The sequence below is a fragment of the Sebastes umbrosus genome, chromosome 8, assembly GCF_015220745.1.
Source record: "Sebastes umbrosus isolate fSebUmb1 chromosome 8, fSebUmb1.pri, whole genome shotgun sequence".
Taxonomy (NCBI): Eukaryota; Metazoa; Chordata; class Actinopteri; order Perciformes; family Sebastidae; genus Sebastes; species Sebastes umbrosus.
Window position 1 is genome coordinate 20080972 of NC_051276.1, and position 25272 is coordinate 20106243.

A 25272-nucleotide genomic window follows, 5' to 3' on the forward strand; every position below is an offset into this window, starting at 1 on the left:
CGCTTATCCCAGTCAGGGTCGCGGGAGGGCTGGAACCAATCCCATCTGACATTGGGCGAAGGCGGGGTACACCCTGGACCAAAGACCATTATTATTATTTATTTATTTTGTAACACTTTTCGAACAATTTGCCTTGGCTATACTCAACAGGTGGTTATAGCCAGTAGGGTGATCTTAAATTAGCTTTATGATAATGTTTAGATTTTGTAAATTTACCAACTACAACATTCTGAAATTCCTAACAACAATAGCTAGATTTATCAGTGCCCAGACAAAAGAAGGTGAACTTGCTTTGATTATGCAAACAATGTTCTTCATGTGAATCACAGATACAAAATCACGTCATACTACGTAACAATAGTTATTAGAACAATTCTGATCAGGGCTATGGATCCATTTTGGCTGATACAGCACTTCACCTCAAGAGGCAACAGTTGCCAAGCTGAGTGGCAGGTTATAAAACTGAAGCTGGTTATCAATGTAACCTCAGACACTGCTGAGGTTAAGGTTAGTGTCAGAGTGATAGCTCTGTGTTATGGATGGCCAGCAGCAGATATACAGCACACATGGTCACCTATCAACTTGTTTCATTAGTAGATCCCAGGCAGTGGGGGTGGGGGGAAAAATACAGAATAGTGACGTAATATTTTGCGTGGCAATATTGTATCGATACCCTGACATCAAGTATCGACCTTTTATTAGATAAACTATTAACATCTTAACAATCTGACGCAATTCTGTCTTTCAGAGGTTATAACGGGTTCAGTCTCAAATCTAGAATGAAGATACTGGTATCATATGAAACTAGACAGGACGAAGGAATTGATTGGTACCATGTCATGCTAGCTTGTTGGGAAGAATGCTAAATAACGCTCCAGTTACACAAAACTTGGTGAGGAAAAGCTGGCATGGCCATTTTCAAAGGGATCCCTTGACCTCGGACCTCAAGATACTGTATGTGAATAAAAACTCTTGAGATGAACAGAGTGAAAACTGGATCTTATCAGATAAAACAGATGTTGAAAAACTTCATAATTTCCAGTTGAAAATAAAAAATTGCAATATATCACAATACATCTTATCACAATACTTGGCATATTGCAATAAGATCATACTGTGACGTAAGTATCGTGATAATATCGTATCATGGGGGTCTGGTGATTTCCACCCCTACCAGGCAGTATCAGTGCTCGATCCGAATATATGTTCAGATGATGGATAAATTAGGGATGGCGCACTACATTCCCATCATATGGATGGTCAGATGCTTGTATGACGACTGGGCGTCCCTTTGCCTTCCCAGCCCCTTTTGTATGAGTCCAGGCATAGGATGACAAAGGGAAGTCCATAGGTCACATGACTGGATGATGAACAAGGAAGAAGTACATTTGTGTATCCTGTCAACCCCAGGGACGTTTCTTAAATCTCTGAAGGCAAGAGGTTAGGAGGAATATAGTAATGGTTAGTGGAAAAAGAAGGCCAGTTTCATTCTGAGTGGCATTTAACACACCGTTATAAAGTCCCTATCAGTGAACATCAGTGATAGGTCTGACAGCAAATGGAAATGGTGTTGACAAAGGTAAGATTCCATTTGGTGACATCTATTTCCTGACACTCTCAGTTTTTAAAGAAGCATTGATGTTAAAATGTGTGCATTTATGTCTCACAAACCCTGAGGAACGTATTATATAATGGCTTTATGTTGGCAACAAAAGAAGGTAATAACAAATACATCATGGCTGCAAACCAAATTTCTTTGACTCAGGTTTGTTCTCGGCTCTGACACGTTCTCCACAATGCTGTGAGAGGCTATAGAGAAATGTATTTAAAGGCTATCAGGGAGGTTTGCGTGTGCGTGTGTGTCGTTGTTTGTGGCCTGTGTGAGAGAGAGAGAGAGAGAGAGAGAATAAGAGAAAAGAAAAAGAAAAAAAGACAGAAATGCATTTTGTATTCATGCAAATCCCTTTGGTTTCCAGCTAAAGTAAATTGTGGAAATTGAAAACAGAGAAATGCAATGTGACAAGGGCTGAACGGTGGATGAACACTCCATACAAAGGCAAATATGTGCACGTGAAGACGCAAATACACATTAATATACACGCAGGACATAAACACCTGCGTCTCGCACAAACAAGGATTCAAATGTACTCTTGCTGCCCTTGTTATGAGCATTATATGCTTTTGATGCAGCAAATTTAAAAATGAAGGGATGGAGGGCTGCAAAGAAATACAGAATAGAGCAATATTCTGTTGAGTTTCAACAGCAGTCTGTAATAATACCCTGTTATTTGTGTGTCTGTCAAAATATACAAAAATACACAAAGAAATGAGGCCATCTTGACGTCTGTGATGTTGACCCAGTGGTTTAAAATACTTGCGATTGGCTTGCACTATCAAGTGTCAAATAAAGATAAAAAAAACATCTGATGCACCTTTCATTCCTTTAAGTGTGTGTACATAAGTACAACTTAATGTATTTGTCGTATTTACACTACAGCATACTGTATATGTGTGTATGTACATGTACAGAGGTCGTGTGCTGGTCATTATGTCTGTGTTTGATGGCTCGTTTGGTATCTTTGTGGAGGAACAAGGAGACAATGATTATCAAGAGGTTCATTTGAGGAAAAGGTTCATCGGAGCTGTCAGGAAGCTTTGAAAGAAAAAAAATAAACCCCTCCTGAAGGGAGAGACGGTTTCAAAGGCTCATCGAGTTATATCAGAGCTGGCTAAAAATACGCTGTCTGACAGCATGTGTTCAGTACGAAGCAGGTAGTGATAATTTTAGTCTGGTTGCAGCTATAAAATAGATTTTGAACCCAATTAACCCACGGTGGTGTCGTCAATAAAATGAGGATTACAGTTTCATTATGCTATTATCACTCGCCGTGTCATTCGAAAAACACCTTCGCTAATTTAGGGTAAGTAGGTCAGTAGCCAATGACAGGCAGATACGGTGAATTCCACTCACGTGTGTTGATCTTCTGCAGGGAGATGTGTTTCTCTAGCTGACGTCGCAGTTTGACCTCAGCGCCGTACTTTCCCGTGGTGCCATTGTCTGCCAGGATGAAGTGGGAGTGAAGACTGTTTAGAACCGTCAACTTGCTCATGGGATTGGACATGGTCTGGTATGGACGCACCACCTGTCCAAGAGAAGATTTAACAGTTACACAAACATCTGAGAAGCCCACAGCTGACAGGTTACTTGACAAAGTAAAAATGTACCATTAATGTAACCCAAGTATTGGCAAAAAAAAAATCATTTAGCAAACGTTATAGAATATTTTCATTTTCAAGGGTTTAAATTAAAGGAGCACTTTTAATGGCAAGCCAATGTTACAAACTGGGCACAGTTTGAAAGGCGTAAGAGAGCAGCTAACGAGGAGACGGTACTGGTTGCATCATGGGTGATGTGGGATCCATCATTTCTGGGCTTGACCCATACTCACTACTAAAAGTCAGGATATCTCTGCCTCTGCTGCACCAATTGTGCAACACATTCTCATCCCAACGTTTACTGTTGCCGCTGTTGTCGCCGATAGATTTACATTGTAGTTAATGGAAAGCCCTGTGCGTCGCATACCGATGCTAAAGGGTGCCTTGTGCTGTGGAATTGAACAGCCATGACAAAGCGCCACTATTTGACGCCCTTGGAATGAGAACGGGCTGGATTTTGACATCTGTTTTTAAAATCTGTCTCTTGTGAGTCCTCCAGCTTTATGGAGGTTCAGTACTAAATCACAGGGGGGCCCCTCTAAGATATCAATGTTTAAACATAGAGCTTTTGTCATGGTGATAAAAGATGTTTATTTGGTTCTTAACAATAAAAAATTAAAAGACTCTGTATTCACTCATGTATTTTAAATAGCTACCGCACATTTATTTTACTGTTATTAAAGTTACACTAAAAACTGGATGAATATTTATGCGAGATTAATTCATCAGTTTCTCAGAAGCTTGGATTTGGTCGAGTGGAGAAGCACCTGACAACCTGAGGTAAACTCATCTGGTCATTAGGAGTACAGTTGAGACCAATCAAGCATGGGAAAAGAGCCTCAGCACTTAATTATCTCATTTCAGCTACCAACATTAATCTGCTCTGCTTGACTTGGTTCAGTAGGACATTCTGATAAAATTTTAACTATAACATAACATTGATTCCAGAGATTTCAATGAGTCAGCATGTGCTCCACAGTCTCATGTGGTTCCGCCAGCTGTCCAACTCACTTTGAAGGAGTGTTTATCACAGATTGGATTGGCTTACTCAGCATCTCAATTAATAAACTGTCAAGTGCCATTTACACGTTGTGGCAACTGTGGGCTGCACGTGATGTTTTTCACATATACACTCAAGCAAACGAGGGCTAAAGCACGCAAGCGCCCGCTCTGAAACGGTTTCATATTGTTCTGTTTGTTTGTTCTCAGAGACTTACATCTTTGCCAACAAGATCCTCCTGATTTTCTACGATGCCCCACGGAGCGATGCCAATGGTGCAGATCTTCCCCCTTGACTTGGAGGCGTGGTCTTTCAATGCATCACCCACATGGCGAATCACTCCTGTGTGTTTGTGTGTGTGTGTGTGTGTGTGAGAGAGAGAAGGACAGAGGAACAGATAACAAAATCAGATTCGTCACGATTAATACACAGTGTAAACTTAGATAATGATACACTCGGCTGTGAAAGATAAACAGGATCTATGAAGCGCACGGTTAGCGCAGCCGGTTAGCGTGGAAGCCAATCTGAATGCGCACACACACACACACACGCACACACACTCGCACACAGAGCTTCAAACACAGACAGGTCGTAGCTCCAGGCCTCTCGTTGTTGTCCTCAGGGGAGCAGCAGTCAGACCTGGAGGCCATCTTATCCCATCCCTCCTGCTGTCATTCATTCTTTCTCAACCTCCACTGTCCCTCCAATTCATCCCTCCATCCATTATTCAGGCCTCTCTCTTCCTCTTTTCTTGCCTTTGCACCCATTGTGTCACTAAATCTCACTTTCTGTTCCTTCCTGTATTGAAGTGTGAGCCCGCTACAGCATCCAACGCTGTATCATTTCCTTCCAACTGTTCTTATCTCTCCTCCCATCGTTGTTCTTATTTAAAGGGGACTGTATGTACGTTTTTACACATATAAACGTCTTTTTAATCGTTTTTTATTGCCATGCAATATAAAAATCATATAAATTGATATTTTAGAGTATACCAAAAGAAAAAAAGATGACTTTTCCTGCAGGATTTGGTCATCTTTTGTTTCAAAAAGCTGACAAAACACTGTCAAAATAAACTACAGTGTGCAAATGTCTGATAATCATATAAACAGAGTTCTGCCTCATATTGGGTTGGTTGGGATGCCTCCTACTGCCAAATCACGTTACCTTGCGAGGCAGCTGGATTTGCGAGATTGTCAGATCTCGCCATATCTTGCAATATCATGAGACTGCTCGTGAATCATGCGAGAATAGCTACCGCGGTGGACATGGTATAGAGTGGTAAAGGGATGATGTATTTTTATGGGCAAACTAGGGAGGTAGAATCGCCATGGTTCCCTCGACAAAAAGCCAATAGGATTTTTTTGAGGGGGCGTTGGTTTGGATTATTGCAGAAAATAAACTGTGGCAAACATACATTTATGATACTTACACGTTTTGTTCAGCAAGATAATCTCCACAAATGAACACCACTTTTATGATTTTTGAAGTATGAATGCAATCGCCAGAAGTAAAAAGCTAACGTTAGGCTATAAACGAACTACACCACGGTCACATGAGCACAAGTGTACACGACGAGGCTGTAAAGGCGGATGAGTTGGCGTGATGACGTTAAGTAGTTTAATTTAGCCACTTGTTAGGTCTTTTTTAAGACATATAAAACCTTCAAAATTCATGAGTGGGATATTTACTGATGTATTTTATGTCATAGAACAAAACGGTAAAATCTCTTAAGCTTGTGTTAACGACAGACCTTATTTAAGGCATCTAACTAAAAACCCATTCAAAAATCGATTGACACATTTCTACCGTTGCACGGTAATATATACCGTTATATTGCCCAACCCTATGCATGATAACGACATATTTATACATAATCCATGTGCTGTCGACCTTTCTTTTTCCCTATATTCTTTTCTACCAATGGTATTTTGCCCAATCACCTTGCTGCTGTCAGACTTAGACACTCTTTCCTTCTGGACTGCCTTCACATTTCCATCCCTCCGCCTCCTATGCTCAAGATCCCATCCACTGAGCTCCTCATTAATCCTGCTCGAGGCCATATTCATCCAGCTACTCAGTATCTCTGAAAAGAGATCTCCTTATTCATGAAAGACTTAAGCCGATCTTCTCCACAACCTCGATTCTTCAAGACTCTAACAGGGAAACCCCTATATTGCTCTCAATGGAATATCACTCCTTGAAAAGTGTATGTTCATGATAGGCCCTAATTGCCTCCTCAGTCATTTCTGTCACGCAACTAATAAAATGAGAACTCTTTCCCTGATTTAAATACCGTTTAAGTAATAAAATACACCTTTTCGTCTCAATGTCATTGACTTCTAGCAATAAAAATAAGCAGTCTAGACTCCTTGAGAGTTATTTTCACCTGTCTGGTTTAACTATGAGTTTCCGTAAGTATAGTTGAGTGCTCGTAATATGCTTAAAAGAACCCTTTGGCAGTGATTCAGTGGTTCAACATCTTTACAGCCCTGAGGGGCTTGACAAATGGTTATTTAATAGCTGATATCTTATGGAGAACATTTGAATACACTCATCATACTCCTAGCACAGGTCCACTTATTTTTATATAAAAAGAAAGGAGTTTTTTTTACACTGCACAGAAATATTTAAACTAACATTCTAGCAAATGTAGCAAAATGTTTCAGTATAGTAAAGATTGTTTTACAGAAAATAAGCAGCGTGTCTGTACTGTACTTCACCTGTGTTAACCCCGCCTGTGAAGATCCAGGCTCCTGTTGTCATGGCAGCCTTGATGAGCCCTTTGCCAAAGACCTGTTTGAGTTTGGGCTGTAATTCAAAGTTCTGCAGGCCCCCGTGGACTGAGATGAGCAGCTTGGGCAGTTCCAGCTGCCACTCCTTGGTCATCAGGTGGAGCAGCAGGTCAGGCTTGGTGTCATAAGACACCCGCACGTACTGAAAACAGTGGGGCATGTGTCAGTGATGTACAGATTAGCACACCGGCATCACCCTCAGGCACATGGTGACTCGAAGTCTGCATGTGCCTAAGACTTAAACACAAACAGGAACACACACATACACATACATTATAAAAGCATTCAGTGTGAAGCAAATCTGTGAAGGCAAAATTATGAAGTGGAGAATATATCACATGGATTGGGGCTGCAGACCTGCCCGAGTGTATGGCTTTCATTTTTGGAGCTACAACAGTATTGAACAGATGTTTGCCGTGATTGGAGAACCACATGCATTATAGAGCATCTGCTTATCTATCTAATTCACCCTCAGACACCCAACCTGACATGTGTCTGGATGAATTATTTAACACTGGGAATAAATCAGACATAATTCAGCGGCCTTAATCATCTGAATTCCCTGAATGCTATAGTATGTGTGCTGTGATTCCATCACCGTGGTTATCATAGGCGGTGATTGCGTGAATAGCATGTATAATCAAACTACTTTTGAGATGGATCTATTAGTCAGGCAAAATCTTATCTGCTGCAGTCTCTAGACACTTAAGTCTTTAAAATCAATAATTATATGTAATTACCTAATAATTACACCCATTTGATTGATTTTGCTCCATCCTGATGTGATGAATTTTCGTTGCATATGTGTTTAAATTTGATTATCTAGCCAGTTACAGTGTAATTGGAAGGGAAGCTAGATTTATGAAGGTACAGAAAGACTGTAGATGAGTCCTCATTACATTTGCATTTAGACTATGTATGAAATGTATTAATTGACAAAAAAAGAATTGGCAGTCATCGGCATATTCAACCAATTTCACAGCGCTGGTATAACTGTGACATCCAGACCAAGAGTGGAATTCAATTCAGTAAGCCAAGCATCTAACACTTCCCTCCTCTGAACCTGTGTGCTGTCAGACTGCATCAGTTTACAGCAGTGGAGGAAAATATCTGCAAATCACATTCGATTATTGTGCACTTTCAGCTTTCGCTACTGCCTTTATCGACGTTGCAATGATTGCAATCCTCTTTTTACAGTGTATTCAGCGAGGACCACTCTCTCTTTGACAACTGATACGTCTCACTACAATGTACCATTTTCAAAACCACACCTCTCAACACAAGGGACCACTTCCATCAGAGGTCAAGTTTACCGTGACACCTGGTTGTTTGGATGGGTATTTTTGGACTTCCAAAACCGTCAAGTTGCTCTGTTTTTGTTTGCCTTGGGGCTATCTCGAGAAGCAAGGTTTCAGCAGGGACACTGACAAAAAGCTACACAGCAGAGTTAGTAGTTATGAGAGTCACCATGGCTTTGTTGGAGTGTCCTCCTCCCTGGAACTCAATGGTGCCGAAGGCATCAGTGGGGCTGAGCTGTGTGTGTTTGCTGATCGACCACTTCTCCGACAGGCTGTCATTCTTGGCCAAACGCTCTGCCTTATCATTCTGACTGGATGAGATGCCCGGGGGCAAGCCCACATGCTGACCTATCAGACGACCACAACAGCACCTGGATGAGAGGAGAAAGTAAAAGTTAATGTAAGGCTACGTTCACATTACAAGCAAATGAACCCATATCTGTTAAATTGAGCAATATGTAAACAGAGTTTGTCAGTCGCTGAATTCCAACAACTCCAGGTTGTATTTTCAGGCCAATGGGCAGTCCCCCATGTGTGTGTGACGTTATTGGTTACATGTGAGGCGTTTCAGGGCAGAGATCTGTTCACACAGATATGGGTCACTTCAAACATGAATGTGAACAGTCTAGGCAGAAAGATCGGAGTTGAGCATTAAGCCCTGTAATGTGAACGTAGCCTAAGATTGGCATATAAACACAGTCCTTTATAGAGGAAAGTTGAAATCATGAGAAGCCAGAGCCACAAGAGAAGCTACTGTAGCATCGAGAAGGAAAAAGAAGAGAGAGATTGTGTGTGACTGAAGGGAGAGGGAGAGAAAAAGCGTGAGAGCTGCCATAGTCATGAGCCTAGCAGTAAGAGGTGGGCAAGGATGAAGTGACAGCTTGTCATTGGACTTTCATCTCCTGATTGGGAGGAGAGGAGGGGAAGGATCTGTAGGCCCCTTGCAATCTTTTATTAGCTGTCTCTTTTTGTTTTCTGCTCCCCTATGTTCTCCTCTCCTTCTTCCTCTCAGCAGCAACTACAGGAGTTAGCAGAATGACAGTTATATGGATTGTAGTATTCCTACACAAGTACATGCTTATTCAGATGTATTGAATGCAGCTTTCACATTTAGTGTTTTAACCTTACAGGATGGAGTGGGAGCCCTGGGAGGGAAGGGAGTCAGGAGGCTTTGATTATCACTTCATGTTTCCGTCATCTCTTACCAAAGGTGCTTTGCCTATTTCTGCCTTATGCATCAACACAAGTGTCTCTGACTACAAAGAGAAAAGCTGATTTGATCTTGAGGAACATCTCTTTCCCCTCCTCCTGACTCCTGGCTTGCACCGGCTTTCCTCCAGTTATGCTAATTCTGTTTACCTAACAAACAGTGCCATTTCCTGTGTGTATGTGAGTGTGTGTGTGCGGGTGTGTGTGTGAGTGAGGGCCAGTACGGCAGGAATTAGACTTGCCTCTCTGAGTTTGTCACCCAAAGCAACAACATCAGCTGTAGTAAAGATTTCGATAACGGATTTTGCAGAGCAAAATGAGAGGAATATTGCGCAGAAGTGTCTCTCTGAAAACTACATTACATTTTGTTGAAGTGTTCTTATCATTACAATTCATGTTACAGTATTAGAATTAGACAAGGCCCTAACTACTTTCACAGTTACACTTTGCTATACTGATAAGCAGTACGCACCTGTGGAGTTGTTCTTGAGTGTTGCTTATATGAATAACCTTTTTAAAATGATGAATAAATGAACTTGCCTGGCACTGAGTTGCACATTTGTGGTTTTAAAATGTATTATGTCAGTTGTTTTGGCTCATTAGTGCAGAGCATCTAACTGTGATGCAAATAGAGGCCAGCGTGGTATTACTCTGAGGCATGTTTTAAAAGGTCAGTAGTGAAACGGGCTCTTAATATGCTATATGTGAGGCGGGCTATCACATTAACTAACTCACTCACTGAGGTCTCGTAGCTTTTATGGCAAATAATGAAGCAGCTGAATCTTAAATAGATAGAGTTATTTATATACACTCTTTGTCCTTTGCATCTTCTACAATTCAAAACAAAAATGACTAGCTGGAACTAAGAATAATGTACTTTACATGTATACTAGAGCTTTCAAAGTTAACACGATAACGCGTTAACGCAAATTTGTTTTAACGCCACTAATTTCTTTAACACAATAACGCAACTTGCAATTTTTAGGTTGTAGCGAGCTCAGTTTTTAAGCTAGACTGCAGATACTAAGGAATCCATTGATACCAACCATGCTAGCTTGTTGCTCAAAATTTGGGCAAGGAAAAACGATCATGGCCATTTTCAAAGAGGTATCTTGACCTCTGACCTCAAGGTATGTGAATGAAAATGGGTTCTATGGGTACCCACGAGTCTCCCCTTTACAGACATGTCCACTTTATGATAATCACATGCAGTTTGGGGCAAATCATAGTCAAGTCATCACACTGACACACTGACAGCTGTTGTTGCCTGTTGGGCTTGAGGTTGCCATGTTATGATTCGTGCACATTTTTTTTATGCTAAATGCAGTACCTGTGAGGGTTTCTGGACAATATTTGTCATTGTTTTGTGTTGTTAATTGATTTCCAATAATAAATAAAGAGTGTTAAATACTTGACACATCTCCCTTTAAGGTACATTTTGAACAGATAAAAAATGAGCGATTAATTTGCTCAATTAATACACTAATATAAACACACAACAATGTAATGCATTGACATTTTTTTCCCATTTCCTTCACACACATTCTTACTCACCTATGGGGGTCTTTGGCGCTCACTATGATATGAACACATTCTCTCTTGCTGAACGCTCTTTCGATCCACGATTTCTGTGCCTGCAGAAATGAAGACAGAAGAACTCAGTCAGCCTTTGTCAGATAATGGAGCTGTGACCTGAGCAAGCAGTATTGACAGCAGACAGACAGCAAAAACAGCCTTGAATCATGAGCAGACGGTGTTAGGTCACCTGTAAAAAAGTGTTTCTTGTTCTTCCAGAAACAAGAAGGGTTCTGTTTGTTGTGTAAAATGACACGGTCTGAGCTTTGTTATATAGAGACTTATCTGTCTCTTTCTTTACAAGCAGCAGTCCATTTTTAGGGTGGCAAACCGAGCATATACTATGAAATGTTGGACTTCATGTCTTTTTTTAAGTACTAATTAAACATTTAAAGAAAAATCCGAAATTTCACATCCAAACCTGGTTTGAGAACAGAAATCACAGCACTTTGGAAATGGCATACATACACGAAGACAACACAGACACACACAGTAGAGGCACAGTCACGCATAATTCAAACGCTGAAGACACTCTGACAGAAATGTTTGATGTTATTCAGTGACTCCAGCCCAAACCGGATGAGATGAAGAGCTGGGAAAGAGAAAGCGGATGTAAAATGCAGTGAGGCAGTAAATTATGTCAGAGTTCCAGTCCTTAGATACTCTCATGTGCAGCCGGCTGAGTTCATATGATCAAAATGTGTGTATGTGATTCTATACTGTGTGTGTGTGCTTTTTGGCTCTTATATTGTGTACACTATAGAATAACTTCCTCAGCAGGATGCGGCTAGGGGAATGGTGTATTTGTGACACCGTGGTGCCCTGCAGTCGCAGCTGCTGCGGGTCTGAGTGACAGAGTGAGTGACTGGAGCCAATTATCCTGCTACAGACACAACGAGTAAGACACCGTAGCGCCACAGAGCTAGCCTGAGATATACATGCAGCACAGGATTAAAGACTAATACACATCGTGTATAGGTGTCTCCACAGATACATGCATGAACACTTGTTCCATATCAACAAGGATCAATGTATGACAAGAGGCAATATGTTGTATGTACTGTAGGAAACCCTTCTTGAAGCTAATAGGAAAGGAAACTGTATCCAGAGCATTAAGATAAAAGTAGGACAAATATTGGCTTGTTTTATTTAAAGGGGCACTGTGGCAGAAGACCTGGGAGCTTATGTGTCCCTTCTTTAGTTTGTTTGATGTATTTTAGTTGTGGAGTTGAAAATGGCAGCACACTAAAGGGCAGGAATAGGCATGGATTAGTACTGTGCTGTAAAGTGAGTTTTGAAATGTCAACGTTAAGAGAGGGTTCCTTTAGGTTTGACATGAACTACAGTTATTCCTATATAACATTTGAAGATCACAAATAGTTAAGGTACTGGTACACTAAAGCTAATGACTGTTTCCAGCTTTTTTTAGTCTTGGTAGCCAGAAAGGAGATCATACTAAACAAATGAGTAAATGAAGAGACCAAATACTGAGGATAGGTAGATTAGATTTGCGTCGATATGCAACCACCAAAATCCTGGAGAACACAAATTCTCACGTGTTAATTTGCCAAAATAGAAACAGATTAATCAAAAAAAGAGTTTGTTTTGGTCATTCATACTGCAATCAGTGCTTGACAGGGAAAGAAACACAGGAAATATTCTAAATTTGGACGAGATGGTGGATGGAGCTACTGCCAACAGACCCAGACTGGAACAGACTTGCTCCATCAATCATCAAATCGTTATGTGTCTCCCTGCTCAGAGGATCAATATCTCTCAGTTTTCCCCCTCTCTGTGATACATGCTTTTATTGCTTTTATTGTATGTTGATTAACTGTGGAAATAAAATCCAGTTCATCCAAAACAGCTGTGTACTGCATAATGTATAATGTACATTTTCTATTTCTGTGACTATGAGATTCCATTTACTACTTTCTACTCAGCGCTTTGTGGTTCAAAGGTTACACTTCCTGTGTTGACACCGCCATTCCAGGAAGTGGACTATGTCTGTGGCAGGTTTTGTGGCGACAGAGAGCACAACACAAGAGGTCCAGAATAGAACCCAATGTCACAACGGGACAGTCACCAGACAACCAGGAGGACACACAGACCAGACTCCCTAACCCACAGCAGAGGGAACACAACAGCCATGAAAACAAAAGGACAGAGCTTTTTTTCTGTTTTTTTTTTTTTTTCATTCTGGGAGAGCAGCCCCGGCTCTTCTCCCAGCCAGCAGAGCTGAGACCTGCTTGTACAGGGCTTTCCCCACCGCCACAGCTACAACAACACACGCCGCATCCGCCTGACTGGCCCTGTCACACCACGGCACGCCAAAACCCACCGCAACTGGCCACAAACTCGGCTGGGCCTACACACAGGCACACTTACCCTAACACCAGTCTTCCCACGATTAACCATTACTCTGGGGGGCAGGGGGGCTGCTTTTAGAGCTCACCCTGGCCACGATGACTCAGCGGGCCACAACAACGCCCCCAGCCCCATTCTTTCCCTGACATGCTAGAACTGTGTATTCATCCGCCAGCTCATCCTGGGACAAAACTAGATCCACACAATAGTAGCAACAGCAGAGTTTTTTTCTAAAATGTGATTAGTATTGACAGGGCTGATGGCAAAATCCCAAACAGTCACACAACACAAAAGCCTTTTATGTCCTCTAAGTGAACCCGTATAAAAGAGGGACCACAGTAGTTTCACCCTAGAGCATCCCAGACAAAGATTCACTTCCCTTTGCACCCCATCTTCTTCTCTACCTTTTCAATTCTGCTTTTCCTTCTTTTCTGTACAGAGCTCTTCCTCTCGCGCTCTCTAGTGCTGCTTATGAGATTTGACATGGTATGATGAGATGGCACATGGCCTGCACTCCATTGTGTAATTAAGATTTATCACCGGGGCGCACACACACACACACAAATACACACGCCAGCCGTGTGTTTGTGTGTGTGTGTGTGTAAGGAGTGACTGTGCAGCAAGTGAGCAGCATCTGACAGCCTGTTAGGGGTCTTGACTCCATTACAATCAAACTCCGCCACCTCCTCCCGGTCCTCCCGGTCCTCCCGGTCCTCCCTGTCCTCTCGTCCCCTTCCTTTACTATTGTGTCTCCTCTTTCTTATTGGCACTGGCAGGGAGCTGAATTGGGAACCATATCCAATCAACAGCCTAATCCCTTTGCTCTCGCCCTTTTTTTCTCATTTCCTTTTTATAAACATGAATGACTCATCTTTTATATGGACATATAGGGAGCTTGTAGCACTTTTACATAAAACATCTTTTACCATTAAATATTAGTTTTCTTGACAATAATCTATTAAAAACTGACATTTGACAAGAGCGATATACAGTATGTACTGTCAAGATACCCAAACACTCTCCATTTGATTTTCTGGTACATCTATTCCAAAAAAGTGATTAAAGCTAAATCCTCACCTGTCCCCTTGTGCTTTATCCTCCAACTCTTCAATTGCATTACATGAATATTGTGTTAGTGCTGCACGATTTTGAAAAAATAGTTAATTGCGATTATTTTGACTGATTTTGCGATATGATTTACGAGTAGAGGGAATGGTAGTTTTTACATCATTATTCTCATTTTTAGTGAAAAACGTATTAAAATGTTTATGGTGTGATTTTTGCAGGGATCTATACCAAACAGAGATGTTTTATTAAGTCTCTAGAATATGATGCATAGGCAAGAAACATCTCTGCAGCACCACAATATTTAATTTAAAATCCTATTTTGACACACATTTCATCTTTAAAAAATATTCTGATTTTCTCCTCATCATGTGATTTGAAAATTGCAGTAGGCCATATTGCGATTTTGATAAAAATGTAGTTTAATTGTGCAGCCCTGCTCTGTATGTGGTTTTACTGCCATTTCAAGAGACATGGCTGCTTCCCTTTCTGAAGTGCATCTTGATTTCTTCTTTTGGTTCACTTTGATGTTACACGCACCAATAATGATCTCATAACTCAGACAGCTATCACATTTTTAAACCGTCAATGTCAGTAGACAGTGAACACACTTAAGTTAATTAGGATGGTCCAAAATGAGGCCACTGTTTTGGGATGAGTTATGACACATTTGATACACCCTCAGGGTAAAAAACAAGAAGACAGTGCTGCCTTTTTGCTGTACTTTCATCAGTCATCTGAGAATAGACAAATAGATGAAATAAGATAAATGTAAAGACCAGAGATAATTATCTTAGAAAATAGACATTTTCTCAGATGGAGCCCCCACATACATACATGAGACTCTGAAGATACTAATATCTCTAATACAGAACACCGCATCTCATTGCATTTCTCTGCAAAAACAACTTTAGTAGCAAATAATAAGCAGTAAATAAAGAGATAGATTTCCACAAATGGAGAAATATTGAGTAAAATAAAATACCAATCAAACAACTACCAAAAATCAGCTGTGGCAAAAAATCTAGAAGTCGTCAAAAAGGTTTATCTAAGCAAAGCTGTGAGACACGCGTCTGGTTTTCATGACTCACCTGTATTATGTGCTGGACTGCATGGTTGTGGCCTTTCTTTCAAAAGCATGGTTGAATATTAGCGGCTTAAAATTAAGATCACTGAACAAAACTGATCAGAGCAAACTTGATCAGGCCACCTCTCAGTCCAGTGGCAACTGGTCTACTCTGGGACTATTAGCACTGCTGGTATGTAAGTCTGTGTGTGTGTGTGTGTGTGTGTGTGTGTGTGCGTGGGTGTGTGTGTGTTAGTGTGTGTGTTCATGGTGCTGAAGGTACACACTGAGAAAGCCCTGATACACCACTGATAGCTTTACCTACGTCTCAGTCTCCTCCCAGCTACAAACAGCTGGGAGCGTGCGTACGAGCCAAAAATGAAATAAAAATGTAAAAAGAAATCTCTCATCATGACACAGCTTGTTAACTAACTATATATATAAAGCACCAATAATGTCTGAGCCCTCCAAAAAATTCAAAAGGTAGTCGCCTTTTCCAGAAACAGTGTGCTTAGAGAATTACCTGCTGTGTTCCACTTCTCACAAGCACCTCACCTGATTTAGATTCAAATTAAAGGTGGACTGTCAGGCCGTGTGTGTGCGTGTGTGTGTGTGTGTGTGGGTGTGTAAGAGAAAGAGAGCAAGCGAGGGAGGCAGAGAGAGAGAGTGCTTCATCTCTCTCAGCCACATTTCTGTCAGAGATCAAGACCGAAGGGGGAGTCTGAATGGCAAGAGAGCCTATTAGGTGGAGCAATATGACATTCGCATAGCCTGCTCACCATCCTTTTTTTGTCCTAAATGACAATCACACACACACACACACACACACAAACACACAAACACGCACACACATTCGTGAAGGTGAGTTTTTGCCGTTGCATTTGCAGTTTCCCTGCTGTTTTTTTATAGTACAAGGGCAGTTTCCTACCTGATTTCATCAAAGGGATTAACGGACCTGTACATAATACGGACCGGGTTTAATTAGCAGGAGCAGTGGGGGAAACTGGCCACATAAGACTGTAATCTGATCTAAATGAAGTCTAACAATACACAAGCAGGAAAAACACAGAAAGGAAAGAGAATGCACTTTCCAAAAACTGTAATCCTTCTTAATGTAAAAACGCACACGCACCAACAGCAAAATGTGAATGAGAGCAAAGTCATCAGCAACAAAAATGCCCCAGATCCGGTGTGAATGAAAGCGTAATGTATTGTCATGACAGACTCAGAGTGCTTAGAGGAGTGCACCTGAGTCCAGACGGTCCAGATGCTACAAGGCACCAGAGCCAGGTGTGTGTGTGTGTGCACACATGATAAACCACTCACAGACAGACAGACACACACAAACACACAAACGCACACTATGAGCAAGAAGTGAGCACGGTAAGGTCATAACTCTCTGCTTATTCACTCGATTGTTGCCAGTGAGGGACACACACACACACACACACACACGCTTACATACAGTAAATGCACATGACCTTTATGCAAACTGTAGCTTTCTAAAAATAACAGCTAACACACTTTGTTGCACTTGTGGTAAAACACATATGCATTTATAGAGAAAACATACAAGCATCCTTATGTGGACAGGACTGCATTGTTTTGTTTATTTCACACCTACACTACACATTTGCCCTATAAAAATACCTTAATTTATGTCTGCCAAAACAAATGTGCACTATTATGTTAAAGCTGCAGTGGGTAGAATTGTAGCAAATATGATTAAAAAAAGTTATTTTTATAAAACAGTCACTGTATCCTGACAGTAGTGCATGAGACAAATTTTTTTCACTTTCTAATTTTATAGCTAAACAGTACACTACAAGATGTTTCTGAAAACATTTGAGGAGAAATATAGGCATTACAGTAACAGAATATTGATTCATATTTGATCAGCGCTGCCTAGTTTGACCGTTTGATCGGAGTTTGTGAGTGATTGACAGCTGCGTCCGTTGAATGAACAGCCAATAGGAACGCTCTCGCTCTGAAATGACCTGTGATTGGCCAAAGTCTCCCGTCACAGGCTAGATTTTCTAAAGCCTGAAAACAGAGCCTTGATGAGGTGCAGAAGTTTAGTTATCTCTGAGAACACTTGAATTACAATTTGCTGAAAAGTTATAATGGAATTTTTGCCCAGTGATGCCAAAATCATTCTGCCTACTGCCACTTTAACAGTTCAGGCAAATTAAGATCATGAAAGCGCAAAAGCATGTCAATTTTATTTTACAGTAACAAGATAACATAGACCAGGTATAATGTCTTTTGAGTAATTCAAAAAGTGTGGACAGTCCTGCTACAGGCCTCTAGTAGTAAATAGTAAATAGTTTAGTAGCATTGGTCTTGGTTGGCCAGAGCAGACTGAATTGCACTAAAGTTAAAACACATTCAGCTCAGCCATTTCACCTTCCATCTTTATTACACTCATCTTCTCCTAATGTCCCACTGAGTGCCTCCGTCCATCTTGTTTATCCCTGCTCTCTTCTTCGTCTGTCTCCTCTATCAAGTGCCTTTGTAACCCCGTACAACAGCAGCCAGGAGGAAACCATGCGCACCATATGTAACCCCAGAGATGGGCGATATAATATACAATGACCTTCACAAGATAGCCATGTTGGATAAGTCAGTGCATTGGTAAACAACACTAGATTGTGACTCAATGCTTGATCCATACTGGCGAAGGCCAATGCCAGTACCATGTAGTTACCGCTTTCATTAAGGATGAGGTCATTGCCTTTAAACGCAATCTTGTCAAGGAGAAGAACCACTTAGGCAAGTGAAATAGCATTCACTGACCTGAATGCACGCAAACAATGAGTTTACCTTCCTGGAGGGTAGCTGGCATGCATGAGTATGGGCCACACACACATTCAAACTCTCTCTCTCTCTCTCTCTCTCTCTCTTTCTCTGACACACATAAACACACAACATGAGTTTTCCACTTGTTTCAGCATTTTGCAGCTTACTGTCAGAGAGATTTATAGTATAAACCAAAAAAGGCTAACAGAGTAACAGAGCTGATTTACACGACTAACTTCATGTGCGTGTGTTTTTGTGTGTTCTAATGGTTCAAGATGGGCAAATGTGTTTATTTTGACCCCATTAGTCAGTAATTGATGTAATTTCTTACAAAATGGTCAACACGCAACTCAAAGGCAGATCTGGTGGTCTACTAGAACAAAGTTCAGACTGTAGGCTGAGCCTCAGTCCAAACTAGAGGTCTTCACAGATCCACCCAAAACCTAGAACCTAGGTTTGGGTCAGGTCCTGTTCTATTACTGCGGGTCCCAGGTTTGTCAAACATTACTGTATGTGTATACCCAAGTGGATCCGAGAAGACCCAGCCATGATCATGATAGTGCTGTGTGTATCAGGGTTGGAAATGAACTGGGGCTTGTGGATTCCCAAAACTACCAGCCACTCAATAGATTACCATTGTTTTTAATTGGCTGGTCAGTACAGCAAATCTAGCAGCCACTTGCATATTTCACCAGCATTTGGCTGGTGCTAATTTTCCAACCCTGGTGTGTATGTGTATGTGAGCATTGTTTAGTGCAACAGCAACTGCAAGCAAAATGCAAAGTGCATCTGTGATGACAAGGTGGTACCAAATGACCTGCCTGTCGCGGGTGCCCCTGCTCAGGACCTGAAGGGTCACAGAGCAGAGGTCAAACTCGGAGAGATGATAGAAAATTAGCAAGGCCAACGTTAGCAGCTGTGGCAACGAGCAATCGTTATTATAGTTCAAAAGGGTAAACAGTCAAAGTTATCTTTATTGTGCCAGATAAAACGAAACTGCAAAGCTGATTCTAAAAACGATCGTCATCCGTCACCATGACAGCAAGTGGACTTTTAAAATGAAATAAGGAGTGGATTAGCCATGCTGTTTCAATGAGCAAGAGAGGAAGAACAGAAAACCTGAATGTATTTGACAGACTTTCTTGGCAAGGAAGATGGATTGTATGCGTCACAGCCAGGCACAGGGGAGAAGGCTACTAACGTTACATTAGGTAGAACACAAAGTCTTGTTTTGCAATTTTGTAAATTAACATTAACTTGTTAATAGCAATCAGCAGTGAAATCTGCTCTGACCCGATGGGGTCTGTGTCTCCCGGCCAGGTTCAGGTCTGACATTTCTCAGTTCTGAATAGGTCCGGCTCCCAAATAATAGACAGGTCCGGTTCAGTTCTGGGTATTTTGTATTTCCAGGTCTCTTTTGGGTTCAATATTTGGACCCTTATAGCCCTTTAGTCCAAACCAACATTTCCCAGCTCCACTCAGCAGCCCTTCTCCGGTCTAGTAGACTGGAGGATAGTTGGAAAAGAAACACAAACGCACAACAAAAACAAGTATACACTGCTTCAGCCCAAACTAATCTTTTCCACCACTCTGTTGTGCAAAATGGCCAATACACAAGATAACCAAGTGCAGACTGAGGGTTCTCCTCTGGTGTGTTACACTGCAGAAAAGCCTCAATCCAAAATAACCTTTTCCACTTCTATTCAGCAGCTCTCCTTCAGTCTGGTGGACTGGAGGACAGCGGCAAATTGGTCAACACAAGATAACCCAGTGGAGCCTAAACCAATCTGTCTCATCTCTCTGTTCTCAATGTAGTGTCAAATAAATTCAAAGTAAGCAGCACTCTTGAAAACAAATACTAAGAATATTCATACTTTTCATAATACCAGTGACAGAAAGACGCATGAAAACAAGATTTTAGACTCTTGAGGCAATTGCCCACAATTTCATCATGCTCACTATGTCGTCCAATTAGAACCATGTAACAACCGCATTTCAAATATAGCTCAGTTAAATTCCAAACATTAATAAGCTCTAACGATACTCATGGAACATTTATTCAAATCCTGTAATTTGCTAAATGCCACTGGGATTCTATGTTTTAAACACAATACACAATTTCACCCCGTGCAAACTTAAGCTGCTGAATAACAAGCCTGTCAATGTGTGTCTTTAGAGCTTAACAGCACGTATTGTGTCATCCACCTGCCAAAAAACAGCAAACAAAGCACTTAACACTCAGAAGATTGGCTCTTCTCTTCTCCTTAGTGGTTACTTTCAATGGAATTCACGTGGCAGAGTTGAGGAGGCACAAGCGTATAAATATTGAACAAAGATTTACAACAATTTTAGGTTTGATAGATGGACACTTGGTAACATCGAATGCTATAAATCTGCTCCTCAATCTTAAATAGGCTTTCCAGGTTGCTGAATACACTCAATTCCATTTTACACAATGTAACTCAATGATTTATAATCATTCAAAACATCGATGACCAGATCAGTGACTACTTATTTGTGTCTGACCTTTCAACTCAATGGCCTTGAGAAGACCTTCACTTAAATTATCTGGAATGGGATTTCTGATAACCCGATGACAGTCTTTATGGCAGGTTGCACTCAGATTTATGGAGTGACTTATACTGTATATAATTTATGGATTTGACTGCAGCCATAAAATGTCCTGTAAAATAGAAGAGTGTCGATAGAGTAAAAAATCCTTGAAGCATTTCTACAGTATGTCACTCAGCTCTGTATGTACTACACTTGATTTATATGACCTTTAATTGGAATAGTATATATACCCCTGGAAAAAAAATAAATCAGCCTCTTCAACATTTCATATTATGATGGCTTTCTATAAAATAGACCTAAGTGCACTTCGTCGCTGTGAGTCACGTCCTCGGCAAGTAATTGTAAATCAGAGCGCAATATAAAACGGATAAATAGAGACTGGTAGGAATCCTGGGGTGAAGTTATGTGAGAATGGTGAATAGAAATGTAAAAGAAAGAAGAGAGAGAGGGGGAGAAAATGAACAGCATGGTTTTGTGCAGGAGTCGAAAAACTCAAGGTAAAAAAGAAGTGAAAAAAAGGTGACATAGAAAGGCATATAATCTTGCTTTTATCAGCTGTAGCTAGGGGATACACCGATTTGATCCAAAGGATCAGTATCCAAGCCGATGCTGATGTGACTGAGCCAGACGAGACAGATCCACAAAAAAATATACTTTACAGTTACATTCACTCAGATATGGCGGGACACCAACTGTCTTTAGTGCTAGTGCAATTAGGGATGCACCGATACCGATACTGACTCAAATAGCTGGATCGGATATCTGTGACAATGGGGCCGATTTATTAAATTAATTTCTATGTTTATATACTATATACATTACTGAAATTCTAACTCCTGTTAATTTTGAAAAAAAAATCTGCCAAGTTGTTGGTGTAAGATTTATTATTTTAAAAATATATAACATCTTTGTATTTATTTGTTACATTTTGTTTTACAATGTTAAGAAAACAATGTTTAAGTGAAGCCTGATGTTGCCTTACACATAAAAGAATGATCAGTCACCTCCACACAGTGAGGCTTACAGCTTATTAATTAAACACTGGTATCAGATCTGTACTCGGTATCGGCCGATACCCAAAAACCCGGGTATCGCTATCGATATCAGGACTGAAAAACTTGGATCGGTGCATCCCTAAGTGCAATCTCTGGCCTCAATTTGCCTTACTAAAATCCAATGAGTCCCACGCAGTGGGGTATACAGGCATTATATTTGACAAAATGAGCACTGGTATCGGTTCAGTATTCTGTATCAACAGGACCTCTGAGGTGAGGTATCAGGATCGGTTTTAGGATGAAAAAGTGACATCGGTGCATCCCTAGCTGTGTTTTGCAGAGGTCTTGTATCGCAACTGTGTACTTTGTGGAACAATTTCTTGCATGTAGAGAAATATTTAGTTGTTTGATACTAACTAACCCCTGGTTTCCTCCTGGCACCGCTGCGATGCTTTCCTGGTTTTGTTCCATCCTCAAAATGGTTCAAACCAGTCATTTGGCCTACCCGATTTTGTCGACTTGCATGTTTTGTTGATTTGGTCATTTATACATATATAAATGAAACTAGAAAACCTGAGGAATCCATTGGTACAAACCATGTCATACTAGCTTGTCATGAAAGAGGCTAAATAACGCTCCAAGCTTGCGCTAAATTTTTAAAAAACTGGCATGCCGATTTTCAAAGGGTCCCTTGACCTCTGACCTCAAGATATGTGAATGAAAATGGGTTCTATGGGTACCCACGAGTCTCCCCTTTACAGACATGCCCACTTTATGATAATCCCATGAAGTTTTGGGAAAGTCATAGTTATGTCAGCACACTGACACACTGACCTGTTGGAGGGGAGGTAGAAGGAGAAGGAACCAGTTTTGGGTGCATCCCCTCAACCAGTAAAGGAGACAACAAGGGGATTTTTTTCACCTGCCCAGCCAGCTCGAACTACTCTGTCAAGTCGCCGCAACGGCGTCAAAAAACAGACCAGGCACGTATTTTTAGTGGAGCAGAGCGAGGGAGCCACTTCTGGGATGCGATACGGCGCATCTGGTGAAATCACAAGCATTGTCTAGACTGGCCGCCGGAACGTGATGCAGCTGCACCCGGTGTCATCCAGGGGTAAAGCAGAATATTAAAGAACAATGGTGAAATATTGCAAAGACATTGCTAAAAAAAAACAAAAAACATTTTGCTCAGCTCCTGAAAGGACAAGTAAGATATTGAACTCCCTCGCATTACAGTGAACATGCATACCACACAGTGTATTGTTCTTCAAACAAAATCAATCCTCAGCAACAACCGCTGAGGATCCCACCATATAATTCAGCACACAACATTAAATGCAAAATGCCACATGAAGACAAGAATTGTCTTTTTACAAAGTGCTTGGGCATGCAGCTGTTTTCTGCTTGAGTAGACTGCTGTGTATTATACGTGCTTACTTGTGTACTAGTGCGCATGTGCGGGTGCGTTCAATGTGTGAGTGTAATGAGAGAATGCTTGCTTGTTTTAGCTCCCGTCGTTTTCAATCCATCTCCTGAGGCTAGAATAAGCAGCTCTCTTTCCCACAGGCCTCCGCTAAGCCTAGCTGAGCATCTGGCCATGCAGGCTCTAATCAACACTGGCATGGCCATTCTGTCTGTGACAGAGAGGGGAAAGGGGGGAAGTAGGTTCCCACTTTGGGGGGTTGGAGGTGGGCTGCTGGTGTCAGCATGATGAGAAGATGATGAGGAGGAAAGGGGTCAGGTAGAGAGTGGAGAAGATGGAGGCAGAGGTAGGTCGTGGGAGAGATAAGAGGCGAGGGAGAGGTGAAGGTGGGCGAGGTGGTGGTGAGAAGAAAGAAAGAAGTTGGACAGAGAGAGAAAGAAAGGAAAAAAGTGGGAAGATGTGGGTTGTATCAGTGAATTTGTGTGAGAGGCACGAGGGTCAAAATGCCACATGAGAGAGAAAGCGTGGAGGTGAGCAAAGGCAAAGAACGGTACAGAATTCAGAATTACAGTCTGTCTGTATAGACAGACTGTAATTCTGAAGTCAAGATGAAGTGGACACGACTGAACAGAGAAGAAAAGGGAGAAGAACCTATCTGTTGTAAATCAGGCACCAAACAGATTAAGAAAGCAGACAGTAATAGAAAAGAAGCAGAAACTGTGGACGTACAGGGAGAGAGAGGAGAGAGGAAAGAAAGAAATGGACTGACAGTGAGGACAGATAAGCTGTATCCATTTTGTCTGTGTCAAGACGAGGGCAGAGTAGTGAGAAACCTTACATCGGAAGAAATGAGGAGCCAGCAGAGAAAGAGTGATGAAAGAGAGAGTGAGAGGCAACTAGCCACAGTGAATGACAAGGAGAGCGACCAGCCAGTGAACCGCAGTCAGTAATGATCACTCGTCGTTTTAGTTGACCGCGGTTTGATTGACACCTTTCGAGTAGCCTGCAGTAAGTGACTTTTATGACAGTTGGGGGCCAGAGAAAGGAAGGAACTAGAGAGGTTGTGTTTTTAGTGGTAGTGTTCTTAGGTGTGTTAGCACTAAGCTGTGCAGTTTTGGTTAGTGTTGTTAGGCTGGCTTGTCATGTTGTATCATATTGTGTTTTCTGTTGTGTCATATTAATATCCATTGCGCTTTGTGATCTTCATATTGTGTTGTGACATGTTGTTTTGTTGAGTTTCATTATCTGCATAATGTGTAGCCCGCAGCCTGACAATCAGACTATAGTTCACATTTTGTTTGACATTAACCAAAATTATTTGAAAGCAGTTGCTAGGAGCGGTTAATTAAGTCATAAAGACCAAAAAAATATGTAGATTTAGGAGTTATTTCCATAAATTACAACTATGCAGCTGTGTTGATGTCATGTATATCATTTTTCTGACACATTTTCCATGGAGGTAGCTTGGTAGCTAAGAAGGAAGATGGCGTCACCATTCGTAATCCCGCCTGCGAAGCTGTGATTTGTCGACTGTTTCTCCATCCGGTGGAAACAGACAGACCAATTTAAAATCACTGAACAAATAGGAGATGTGGGCGACAATTCACACCAGGCTATATAACCAATTGTGCTCTTACAACATGTGCTTGTTATAATAATAATTTCTTTGTGTGTGTGTGTGCTTTTTAGCTTTAAACTGTATCTCCACCTGTCCAGCACTGTTACAGCCCCCATTACTCTGTTGCTTTGGCTGTTCCACAAAATGATTTGCTGTTTACCAGACTACTGGCAATATGACTGGGACACTGCATGTTACCACCATTATCATGAAGTGCCACATTCAAGGGCCACAACATGAGCTGTTGCACACTGTGTTGCGTTGTGTGTGTCTAC

The 25272-nt window shown here is 41.3% G+C and overlaps 1 protein-coding gene across 11 annotated transcripts in view; it reads right to left on the reverse strand.

Moving 5' to 3' along the window:
- The window catches only part of trpm3 (transient receptor potential cation channel, subfamily M, member 3), a 159705-nt gene that overhangs the window by 63599 nt on the left and 70834 nt on the right, over positions 1-25272 (reverse strand). For all 11 annotated transcript variants that reach the window (XM_037777480.1, XM_037777488.1, XM_037777481.1 and 8 more), the window contains exons 2-6: positions 11070-11149; positions 8476-8677; positions 6937-7150; positions 4434-4558; positions 2972-3143 (exon numbers count right to left, since the gene is read on the reverse strand). In XM_037777480.1, the coding sequence (XP_037633408.1) occupies positions 2972-3143; positions 4434-4558; positions 6937-7150; positions 8476-8677; positions 11070-11149 (793 nt within the window). The remainder of the gene's footprint in view (positions 1-2971; positions 3144-4433; positions 4559-6936; positions 7151-8475; positions 8678-11069; positions 11150-25272) is intronic.